The sequence below is a fragment of the Balaenoptera musculus genome, chromosome 1, assembly GCF_009873245.2.
Source record: "Balaenoptera musculus isolate JJ_BM4_2016_0621 chromosome 1, mBalMus1.pri.v3, whole genome shotgun sequence".
NCBI classification, from domain to species: Eukaryota; Metazoa; Chordata; class Mammalia; order Artiodactyla; family Balaenopteridae; genus Balaenoptera; species Balaenoptera musculus.
In genome coordinates, this window is record NC_045785.1 from 30684673 (window position 1) to 30696777 (window position 12105).

A 12105-nucleotide genomic window follows, 5' to 3' on the forward strand; every position below is an offset into this window, starting at 1 on the left:
AACGAAAGGAAGTTTCAAGCTCTCAGGAGTGAGCAGGTAGATCCACATACACATGGGATGGAAAAACCCACGGTCAAGCGGTCAATGGCAGCCGACTGCCATTCCTAAACTCTATTCTATCCAGGGAGTAAGACTCCAGGGAAAGATATTTCTCCGTATTTCCTATGGTTTCTTTCTTATACAGTAAGATGTGTTGTGGTTCCTACCATCATCCCAGGCTGGCGACTAGGGGAAGGAGCCCCCTGGGGCCTTCTGTGACCAAGGGTTGGGTTACCGGGTAGCTGTCCCAGGCCGGTGTCTCATTAAGCAAAATACTCGCCAAGTGGAAGATTTTCTTCCGTCCCCTTTCCCACTTTTTTTTCATCTTTTTGTTCTACTCCTCAGCTGCTGCTCGATCTTGGGGGCCACATTGTTTTGCTGTTTTTGAGTTGACTTGCTTAAATAATAAATCCACCCTCTTGGACGGGATTAAGCAGACAATTAGGAAATCGATCCATCAATGGGTGTCAGCTGCAGGCAGAGGCCAGGGAAGGGCCCCCCGTCTTCCTGGCCGCCCTTTCCAGCCTCCAATCCTGCTGCGACTCAGGCGGCAGGGAGCTCCGAGCTACATTAGCTTCCATTTCAGGGCCCTGAGGCTGGGACAAATCCAGGAAGGACGAAACAAGGAGGGAGTGTGGGGAAGTGTGGGACTACTTCGAAGTTCCGTAGTTAGTGGAGCAGGAAACGAGAGGCCTAGGTGGGGTGACCAGCGGCTCCTGGTAGCGGTAGCGGTGTCGCTCAACTGGCAGGTAAAGTTTCCAACCTCCTTTGTAAGAAGCCTGGGGAGGCTCCCTGGCCTGCTGGTTTGGGGAATGGAATGGCTGGGACATGGGTGCCGACTGCAGGGCTAATCACTTACTAGGCTGGACTTAAGGAGGGAGAAAAAAAAAAAAAAAAAAAAAAGGAGCAGCGAGAGGCTGAGCCTTTGAAAACCATGGTGGCCTCTGCAGAGACAACTCTCTCCTGAGATTGAGGGGCAGAGCCCAGGGTGTCACCCGGAACCCTCAGCATCGAACAAGTCATCCTGAGGCCCCAGCCCGCCTGAGACAGCCAGCTTGGGGGTCTGGGAGCACCTCTCTGGGCGTCCAAGATGTTGTCGGCTGGAGCCAAGGCCTCTCACAGGCCTGGGCTTGGACAACTTCCCTGGTGGGAGGGGGCCACACACATACCCTCACTAGGGACACAACTTTCTCCCCAGCTTGTGCCTTCAAGCTTTGTCTCCACGAAGAGTGACAGAAACCTCATGTGGTTTCTCCTGAGAAGGGAAAAGAACTGCATCTACGGAGGAAACAGGAAGAGCCGTTTGATTAGTATTTTTAAGAGGAGTTATTCTAAAGGAGAAAGAGCTTGACTGGGACACAGATAGTCTGCAGCTTTGGCCCTGAAACCCGGAGCTGCCTCCACCATCCTGACTCTGGGGAGGGGGGCAGGCTGTGTTTAAGGCTTGACAGGGGGACGTCTGAGAATGTCTGCCTCCCTCCCCAGGTCATGAGTGCACAGCCCGGGAGTCCTCCTATAGGCAGAAGCATCACTCCCTGGGGAGCGGGGGTTCCCTCGGGGACCCATCCCTGGAGAGGCGATGCCAGGGCTTTCTGGTGGCACAGCTCTTCTTGCCCCCACTCCTCCCCAAGAGAAGTTGGGGCAGGTCATTTGTTTGCATAGAAGTAGGACCAGCTTTGCCCACGCAAACTGGCGGGGGTCCCTCCCCAGGCCACTCAACTCCCCCAGGACCCCTGTCTAAGCTGTTAGAACTCCCAGTGGATCCAGGCAGGTTTGGGTACCGTTTGTTTGCAGGTGGAAAGCCAGCTGTGGTGGGCTGGTGGGGCCTGACTCGGCTTCCAACTGCCCCAAGACCCAGAATGATGAAGTTGGCCTGGATCCCACCCGGGGAGTGCAGAGTCAGGGGTGGGGAATACAAAGATGCCTGGCTGGTGGTCCAGGTCGAGAGAGGCAGGCTTCTTCCTTGGCCCAGAAGAGCAGTTGAGTTGTGCCTGAGGAATGGCCGATCCAAATTCAGTGTGGTGTCTGCAGTGTCTTAGGCCCTGGTCTGGTCCCAGGATAGTCTTGTTTATGGGGGGTGGTGGACATGAGGTAGCTTCATCTTCCCTAACCTCACTCATCTGAGGCAGGGGCCCAACCGTTGCCCAAGTAACAAGCAGCACGGATACTGGCGTGGAAGAAGGTCTGTGTGGTCACCTTCCTCCAAGATAGTGAGGCCAGAACTTTGGGGGAGGTGAACCGGGGTATCCCATCCCATCACCCACAAACCAACCCAGCCCTAGTAGTAAAGAGGACAGGACACAGCCCTGGGGTACATGTTTATGTGAGTAATAAAATATTTACTATAACATAAATATAAAGGGAACTTCCCAGTCTACATTATTATTATTTTTTTGCAATAAAGATACAAAGAGAATGCACCAAAACATTGTTCCAAAAAATAATAAAAATAAAATAACAAAATTTAAATTCAAACGGTAACAAACAGAACAAGAAATGGAGAAGGGGGAAGCTCCAAACACATCCAGAAAATAAATAGAGATGGATCAGAAATCTGGAAATCATATTAAAATATCTTTTTCGGATTGGTGGGTGTACAAAATCCTTTAGGATGGGGAGGGAGGGCAACCCGGAAAACCAAAAATAAAAACCAAGCACAAAATGTTTCTTTCTCCCCGCCAGTGTGTACATATCTCACATATTTACATGGTTCCCACCTCACCCCAAATTTGGGGAATTTCTCTGCAGGCCTCCTCCAGCATCCCGCATCCCAGGGGGCTGAAAGGGAGCGGACGGAAGCTGCAGGGACTCAGGCAGAAGGTTCTCAGGGAACGGCTTATTTCTACAGCTGGTTAAAAAATATCTCCAACTTTTCCAAGTTTCGTTTGTTTGTGGCCGGGAGGTCAGGGCCCCGCGGGGAGTGGGGGCCCTGCGGTGCGGTGGTCGGTCTACAGCGGGGCAGAAGCCCCTTCCCATCTGCATGTGCGTGGGAGCGCAGACCCCTCCAGCGTGGCCGGGAACCGAGCCGGAGCTCGGATAAAACGAAACGAAAAATGAACACTCGAATTTTTTTTGTTGTTAGTTTTTCTTTTTTGTTTGTTTTTTGTTTTATTTCGCTTTTTTGGGGTAGGGTAGGGGAAGGTAAGGGGAAAAAATAAATTAGGCTAGATTAAAGCTTTGGCTATTTCCTGCTTTTATACACAGACGCGGCTCTCGCGGCCTCCCCTCCGGGGCCCCGATAAATACAGTATACAGCGATTTAAATTAAGGGCGCGGGCGGAGTTAGAAGGACCCCAGGAGCCGAGAGGCTCCGTGAATAAATAAAAACTGTAAAAAACCAAGCCCGGAGGAACGGTAAGGGGGATGGGGCGCATCCTTACGGGAGAGAAGAGGCGTGGAGCGAATAAAGTGACAGTCCCCCACCCTCGACCCTCAGGCTCGGGAATCCGCGCCGGGGAGAGGGATGGGGAACTCTCCTCTCTCCGTCCTCTCTCCCGGGTAATCCCTAACCCCGTACCGCGTTACCTGTCGCTGTGGGGAGGCCGCTGCCGGGATCCGGCCCCGAACAGCCCGGGGGGGCAGGGGCGGGGGTCGTCGAGGGGTTGGGGGCAGGGAGCAGGCGGCGGGCAGGATGCCCGGGGTGAGTTGGCGCGTTCCGGATCTTCGCTCCTCTCTCTCGGGGCTCGGGCGACGCAGCCTATCGGCCGTCTTCGCCGCTCGCAGGAGAGGGTCGTCCGGGTGTTTGGTTTTATTCGAAAGTTTCTGGGCTTTTTGTAAAATCCAAAGCAACCGAACAAAAAGAGTTCAGGCCGCGCGGCGCCTCGCCGCGCACCGGCGGGGGGCCCGGCCCGCGGGGTCACTGCACGGAGCCGGGCAGTGTGTGGTGGTGGTGGTGCAGCGCGGCCGGCGGGGGCGCCGAGGGCGGCGACGCACCGCCCCCGCCCGGCCCCAGCTCGCCGGGTGCGTACACGTCGTCCATGGGCGGGTGGCCGGCGCCGGCCGCCGGGGTCATGCGCTTCTCCTTCTGCCGCCGGTTGCAGAACCAGACGCGCACCACCTCCTTCTCCAGCTGCAGGCTGTCGGCCAAGCCTGTGATCTCGTGCGCCGAGGGCTTGGGGCACTTGAGAAAGTGGCTCTCGAGCGCGCCTTTGACCCCCACCTCGATGGACGTGCGCTTCTTGCGCTTGCGGCCCTGCGCCGCGATCTTGTCCAGGTTGGTGGGGCTGCCGCTGGACGAGTCGGTCTCCTCCAGCCACTTGTTGAGCAGCGGCTTGAGCTTGCACATGTTTTTGAAGCTCAGCTGCAGGGCCTCGAAGCGGCAGATGGTGGTCTGCGAGAACACGTTACCGTACAGCGTGCCCAGCGCCAGCCCCACGTCGGCCTGCGTGAAGCCCAGCTTGATGCGCCGCTGCTTGAACTGCTTGGCAAACTGCTCCAGGTCGTCCGAGCTGGGCGCGTCCTCGTCCGAGTGCTCGCCCACCGACGAGCCACCGCCGCCCGCGCCCGGGTGCAGGTGCGCCGCTGCCGCATGCAGGCCGCCGGCGTGTGCATGTCCGTGTGCGTGTCCGTGGGCGCCCAGGTGCGGCGGAGGCGACGGCTCCAGCTGAGCCTCGTGGCCGTCCTCGTGCAGCGCGTGGTGCAGGCCCGGCCCCGCGCCGCCGCCGCCCGCCGCCAGCATTCCGGCCAGGCCGCTGCCGCCGCCCCCCGGGTAGGCCGCCTGCGCGTACAGCCCGAGCGGTTGGGGCTGGTGGCCCCCGCCGGCCGCCGGCGACGGCGACATGGCCGGGCCCAAGTGGTGTGCCGTGCCGCCCTGCGCCCATGCCGCGCCCGCGTGGGCCGCCCCCTGGTGCACCAGGCGCGCGTGGAAACCGCCGCCGCCGCCACCGTCGTCGGCTCGGCCGGCGCTGCCGCCGCCCGCCTTGCCGTGTTCCAGGTGCGGGCCGCCGGCCCAGTCGCCGCCGCCGCCTCCTCCCGTGGGTAGCCACTGCGGGTGCGCTAGGCCCACGGGGTGGCCCGCGCCCGCGCCCAGCCACTCGTGGTGCATCAGCTTCTGCACTTCGCGGTACGCGGCCCCCGCGTGCAGCCGCTCGGCTGCCGCCGCCGCTGCCGCTGCCGCCGCGGCATCCGGATGCATAAGCGGTCCCGTGCCCCCGGCTCCGCCGCCGGGGCCCCGCGGCAAGTACTGCGCGGTGGTGGCCATGCCGCCCCGCGCCCCGCGCCGCGCCGCGCCGCCGCCGCCGCTCCGCTCCGTCTGCGGGCCCCGCCGCCGCGCTCCGCCGGCTTAAAGCCCGACCAGCTCAGCGCTCCGGAGCCCCACCCCACCCGCCGCCCATTGGCTGCCAGCGGAGCCGCCTCCCGCCCCCCGGCCCCGGCCCCCGCCCCCCCTGCCCGCCTGCCGCCTGGCCCGGCCGCCCACAGCTCGCCATTGGGCCTCACTCCTGGGGTCCCGCGCGCCGACCATGCTGATTGGCCGCTGGGGCTTCATTCACAGCCCCCCCTACCTTCCGCGTATACGCTCACGCCCCGGGGGCGCGGCCGCCACGTGGGGAGTGGCGCGGGGGTGGCACTGGGACCGCACCCCCTTTCGTCCTGGCTGCGTGGGCCCCACTTTCCCCCGGCGCTGGAGACTCCGAGCCCGGCGGGTCCCACGCTCCAAGCGAGCAGAATTCCCGCCGGTCACCCGCCCGGATGGCCAGAGGCGGTGGCGGGGATGGCGGGCTCCGGGAGGCGCTCGGGTTCCGAGAAGCAGCTCAGCCCCGCGCTCCTCCTTCCGCCGTGCCGCTGCCGGCGGGCCGGGATTCCCGCGGGTCTCGGCGGCTGCGAGCGGCAGGCGGCGCGGGTCCCCGGCTCGGTTGCGGCGCGGCTGCTCACCTCGCCCGCCTCGCCTCCCGCGACTTCCAGCGGGCACGGAGCTCTCCTCTGCGCTCCTCCCCGGCCCGTCTCGTATTCCCTCTTCACCCTCTAGACCACCCAGCGCAACTCCGTCGACCTCCGCCGCCCTGAGAGAGCGTCGGGCGCGGGCAGAGTCGGACCGGCCCCGACTTCACGCCTCTCACGGGCTCTCCTTTTCCCGGGCGCCGCGGCCCAGGTGAGTACCTCGCGGGTGGCTCGGGGCCGGAACGGCCGGCGGCAGCGATGCTGTGGGGAGACGGGAGCTCCTGTAACCAGGCCGATTCCGAGGTTCCTGAGTGAGAGGATCTCGAGGTGGAGACCGTGGCTCCGGGAAAGCACCGCCGACAGGCATGGTGGGCACACTGGGCCTACGGGTATCTGACCCACGCCGCCGCCTCGCTCCTTCTCCTTCCTGCCTGCCCGGCTCATTGGCCTGGGTTATGGCGGGGTCACGCCCCGGGGAAACTTGCTCTAGGTGGGGAGTGGCGTGGACCTGGGGAAGGGCGCGGTGCCTCAGAAAATCCGGCGTGCAGGCTGGGAGCTGTCCAGCCTTGCAGGGAGCTCTGGGCTGGAGTTTAACCCACTTGCCTGGGGCTGCTGAAAAGGGAACTGGGACTGAAGAGGTCTTGTTGGAAAGGTGCGGCATGCGGTTGGCTTACCTACTCATCCCCCAGGTCTTTGAGGACTCCCTGAAGGATCCTGAGTGGACTTGGACCCCAGCATCAGCTCTTCTGTGCCACGTTGGCTGGAGGAGGAGTGGAATGAGCTGTAGCTTCCACGTCTTCCCCACGCTGAGGCTTGGCTCTCCGGGAGTCTTCCAGCTGCCAGTTCACCTCTTTTCTATCCCTGATCTTGCCTCCAATGGATTCATAGATTCCAGGGCCCTGGGGGTCCCAGATTGGAGGACCGAGCTGGGGGCCCAGCTAGGGCCCTACTGGCAAGTCAGGACTGTGGAATAAAGCCTCAGTGTGTGAAGAAGGGTGCTGGGGGGCTCAGGGGGCAGCTGCAGTGGGGGTGATGGGGGCAGACTCGACAGTGACAAGGGTCATCCTTGGGCACAGACTGTGCTCATCCAGACCCTAAACGCCCTAGGACCAGCCTCTGGCTAGCCCCCAAGGGATGAGGTGGCCACTGGCCACTGTCCTGAGCAGAGTCCTTAGGTACCACTCCCACTGCAAGAGCTGTGATGGAGCCCTGTGTCTGAACCTAGCTAGGGATGCTGGGCTTTCCTGGACTCTGGCCCAGGAAGTGGTCACCTTGAGGCAGCCCAGGACTTCCTGGTCTACTCGCCTTCCTGGCCTCTCTCCCAGGCTCAGGAGGTAGGACCAAGGCTGGGAATCCTGTAGTGAAGTCCCCTCTCACGCCAGCCCTAACCAGACCTGCGTGACGTTGAAGCTTGGGCTTCCAACCTGGACCTGCCGCTATCTTCCTGGGCAAGAATAACTCTGGCCCAGTCTTCTAGGGCTTGGTTCTTCTACCTGTAAATTGGGAATAACGGTACCATAAGCAGCACACCTGTCTCACTAAGGTAAGTCAGAGGGTGGTACAAGACAACGTGAGTGAAAAGGGCTCAGAAAGGACTTTCACTCTCGTTGTTTCTATTGTTAGTGCCCAGTGAATGAACAGGTTACTCCCCCTCTCTAACTAAATCTCAGCTCGCTCATCTGTAGAGTGGGGTTCTGGAGGTTTGGGCCAGGTGACCTCTCTGGTAAACTCCCTTCCAGCTCTGATGGTCTGTGAGTCTATGAACCTGTCTCATTTTCTGTCAGAGGAAGGGAAATGTCTGGACAGTGGACAGGTGTTGTTTGGAACGGTCATCATGAGCAATGGGTGCTTTACCAAATGCTTTTCATTCATCCCGTTACCTGCCGCTCTCAGCCCCGAGAGTGAGCGCTGGGATTGTTCTCCCATTGCACAGCTGAAGGAACTGAGGCTTGTCTGAGGGCAAAGAATGCGTGGAGGTCCCACTCCCCATCATCCTCCCTGTGGCTGTGGGATGGGAAGGGTGTGGAGGCAGCGGCTTTGGCCGTCACAGCAGAGAGAGCTCACAGAGAGAGCTCTCTGGTCAGCTGGCACTCTTGAAGCTGAGTTCCCCAGGTCTGTGCTGAATTGAGGGGGTGGCTGCAGCAAAGCCAGGCTCCTAGGTTGCCAGCTTGTCAGCTAGCAAATCTCAGTCCCAATCCCATTACCCCCCTTCAGCACCCCTGCTCTTTGCTTTGCCTGTTGGAGCCTCAGTTTCTTTATCTTAAAATGAGGACAGTAATGCCTGCTTCTCAGGTTTGCTCTGAAGCTGCAAGAATGAAACAAAGCATGTAATTTAGATGCCCCCTCTTAATATGAGATGCTGCTCTGGGGTGAACAACAGTGTGAACTAGGAAAGGATAACATTCCTTTCTCTGCTTTGGAAGTTTTAGATCCTCTATAATGATATGGGTTTGGTCTTGAGTCACAGTTTTCTTATATTTGAGAGTTAAGTTTTCCCTAGGAAGTCTCGACATCCCCTTTGCTCTTGCCCCTAGAGATTCTGGGTGGGACACTGGGGGCTATGACATGGCCATTGGCAGAGACACCTGTTACAGAGCATCTCCTCTCTCCAGGAGCCCTACCCTCATAGACCACAGAGAAAACCCAGAACACGGAAGTCAGACAGCCAGCTGACCAATGCAGACACAGAATGGTTTAGGCATATGAACAGATGTGCATTCACACACACACACACGAACACATAACACGCAGATACACACATGAAATTTAGCCTGGAGACAAACATTCAGATTCATACTAGGAACACATGGACTCCCATCATTAGGTTGGATATTCAAAGTCACACAAATCAACACACAATGATAAATACAGGCATGTGTCTCAACAGGAACATTCGCAGAACCCATGCAGAGGCTGAAGTCGGCTCAAGTAGGCATTCCTTCAGCAACATAGACATAGAGGGGACCTGCAGGCCCTTCGGGTGACAAGCATGGAGGCTCTCAGCTGGCACGCCAATTCACACAGATGGGCACACCCTCGTGTGTTCACAAACATGAGCACACACTCTCCCACCCAGCGCACAGATACAAAGAGGCCCACCCCACGCATCACACAGACACTTACATCCTGTAGGAACTAACCCCTCTGCACAGCGGATCAGAAAGCAGAGGAAGGGGCTGTACTCAGCCCTGAGTTTCGTCCATGCGAGTCAGTGGCCCCACTCATTCGAAGGAAGCAGGAAAGCCCTTTCTTTCCATATTTTTTTTTTCCACTCTCCTTGTCTGCGGAGGGCAGCTCCCAGCCAGGTCGCCGCCAGTCTCAGAGGCTCCCCGGCCTCCCTCCCCAGCAGGGGCCCCTGCCCAGCCTGCCCCCAGGCCAGGAGCTGCCCGGGCTTTCCCAGAGTGGCGAGACCTCCTCCAGGCTCTGGAGTGTGACCGAGCGCCTGCTCATTTGACACAGGTCACCGAGCCTCCGGCAGATGGGGCCCTCGCTGTGGGGGATCTCTGAGCTGGAGGGGCTGCAGGGGGAGGCTCTGTGGGGCTGAACTGCAGCTACACAAGCCCCACATTCTCTGTGCAAAGTCTCAAGTCACAGACACAAACCCCCGCCATCTACATTCACACGCCCGCCTGAGAAGTTCAGACTCGGCCTCTAGAGTCTGACCACACTCGCCATCAGCTGCACTGCCGCCACACGTGCACTGTAATATTCCAGACGCACATGCCAGACAGGCGAGCCTACACAGCGGCGCACTGGACGAGACTAGGGAGGAAGAGGAGGCAGCTGGTTCCGGCTGTTTTCCCGCTTCGGACTCTGGGCCCCTGCTGCTGTGTCTTGTCTGTGGGGCAGTGGGTCCTCGGAGTCCAGGGCAGCACTGAGAGGAGATGCAGCCGCAGACCCAAGACTTTTTCAGTGTTGCGGGAAGACCGGCTCCAAGACACTCCACCTGGATTGCTCACAAGTCAGGAGTGCTGAGCGGAGCTAAAGAGAGGAGAGCTCGGGCCCGTGGGGAGGGCTGCTAGAGGAGCTCGTGTCCTGGGATGCCCTCCTGTGTGCGTGGGCTTGAAGTCTTTGTCTGAGGCAGGCTGGGCTGGAAGGGGGGTGGGATGCGGGCAGCACTCAGCCCACTTCCTTTCCCTTCCGCCAGTCTTCTTATGCCCCAGATCCTGTGTTTTCAGAGTGTCAAGGGTCCTGGGTTCCATCTTGACTCAGACTCAGGCCTGCTGGAGGACACTGGACCAGTCTCAGCCTCCCGATCTCTGTGAGCCTCAGTGTCTTCACCTGTAAGCTGGGCAGGATGGTCTCTGCTGGGTTCTTGTGAAGGGCGGGATGAGATCACTGCCCCGATGGAAACTCGGGAAGGGAAAGCCTGGCTTGGTTTTCCTCCCTGGCTGCTAGGGGTGAGTAAGAGGCTGTGTGAGCAGGAACAGAACCTACCTGTTCCCCCAACCAGTTCTTGCTGAGCGGTGTCAGGAGTGACCACGCCCATAACCTGCTTGTTCTGGGCTGGAACGTGTTTTTGACTGGAAGAGTCTGTCAGCGTCCTGGCTGCTGCAGATTCCAGCCTGGGTAGGCGCATCCACTCCCTCTGTGCAGGTTGGTGCCAGCTAGACAGATTCATAGCGCTCACCACCATCCAGAGAGCTCTCCCACAAGGGATGTGATCACTATTCTCAGCTCGCGATCCCCCACCTCTCTCCCTCTAAACTCAGCCATTCTAGGTGTCCTACCTCTTTTGTCCTTCCAGTGCTCAAAAGAGCCTGGCATAGAAGAGCAGAGAGGTAGGAGAGGCATGGCTGCCTTTGGCAGAGGAGAAGGAAGCAGTCTCATTTAATTTAAGGTTGCCGATCTCTCAGTCTTGGGGAAGGGAAGGAAGGAAGAAAGGTGGAATGTCTCTTAGGGATGAACCTTTCCTTGTATTTTTGTGCCTGCCTCGGCCCCCTAGGTCTACGTGTGGTGTGGGGATCCTCCCAGTGCATCAGTAGAATATTCAGATTAGGGGTGGTCAATTGCTCTTGAAATTTACTTCCATTTTTAGCAGAATGGCAGCCTCTGAGCTGGTGCTAATGCCCACAATCCGGTTATGCAGAACACGCTCTCTGCAAATCGGTAAATCATTAGCGGGGATTAATCACTCTGAAAGGCTGGGGCTGGGTTTGAGTTTCTCTCTCTCTCTCTTTTTTTTTTTAAACACACTTTTATCTGGATGGCTGCAAAATTCAACACCACAGGGTGGGGTGGGAGCAGCGAGTGATGATTTAAGTTCTTGTCACCATTGTTAGGCAAGGGAGGTGCCTTCCTGGGCCTGGTGTTGACTCTGGCCTGACCAACCGACCGAGGGGGGGGTGGACAGCTCGGGTAGGGGGGAAGGGAAGGAGGGGAGTTCCCTTGTGTTTGTGTGCGTCAGTGTTTACAATAGTGTGTTGGGGGCTTGGTGTGCTTGTATTGGTGGGTGACTGTAGGTTAGCTTGCTTGCGTGAATTCCTGTTTGTACTTTACAGATGCCCATAAGTATTTCAGCACTTGTGTTTGGGTGCTTGTGCTTGGTTTGTATTAATATGCGTGCATTAGTGTTTGTAATCGTATCAGACAGTGCTTCCCTTTAAGAGTGGTTTTTTTTTTTTTTTTTTTGGTTAAGAGTGGTTTTAAAGACCACACCTCACCTTCCTCAGCCTCCAGGAAGCTCTTGAGGGGGAGTAGGTAGAGCTGGAGGGAGGTCCCAACTTCACCTGTGGGAGGGGGCATGGCTCATGGATTATTTACATATTCATGAGCTGCTGTCTCTTGGAACTCCCCTCTGGAAGAGACTAACATGAGGCCCCTTATGGCAGATGGGGAGATGGGGAGGCCAGGCTCTCACCGGAATGCCTCTCACTCTGCCACCCCAGGTCTAATGGCTGTGCCTCCTCCACCCATGGACCGGGAAAACCCAGGGTTCTGAACCCCAACTTCTGCAAAGCTGCAGTACACACAACTCTAGTTCCTGATGGGAGCTGTGTGGCGGTGATGGGAAAGCTCTTTTTCCTTCCTGGTCCATGACGCCCCTATGGCGGCTCTTGGGGAAAGAAGGTCATTCTTCCAGCCAGGACCAAGCTGATGAATGGGACTCACTCCCACTTAATGTCCACACCAGGCCAGCCTCCTAATCCCTGTCTTTCTCCCTAGTTTAGTGCAGCCTACCTTGGAGCA

General features: G+C 58.4%; 2 protein-coding genes across 2 annotated transcripts in view; one reads left to right on the forward strand and one right to left on the reverse strand.

Annotated features, from left to right (window-relative positions):
- Positions 1-3162: 3162 nt before the first annotated feature.
- Positions 3163-5360, reverse strand: POU3F1 (POU class 3 homeobox 1). The gene has a single exon (XM_036831623.1). It carries the CDS (start codon positions 5237-5239, stop codon positions 3896-3898), a length of 1344 nt encoding a protein of 447 aa, XP_036687518.1. The 5' UTR covers positions 5240-5360; the 3' UTR covers positions 3163-3895.
- Positions 5361-5419: 59 nt separating this feature from the next.
- LOC118895951 (synapsin-1-like) overlaps positions 5420-12105 on the forward strand; it is a 49490-nt gene continuing 42804 nt past the window's right edge. Inside the window, exon 1 of the mRNA XM_036853589.1 lies at positions 5420-6127. Coding sequence (XP_036709484.1) covers positions 5499-6127 — 629 coding nt within the window. The 5' untranslated portion in view covers positions 5420-5498. The remainder of the gene's footprint in view (positions 6128-12105) is intronic.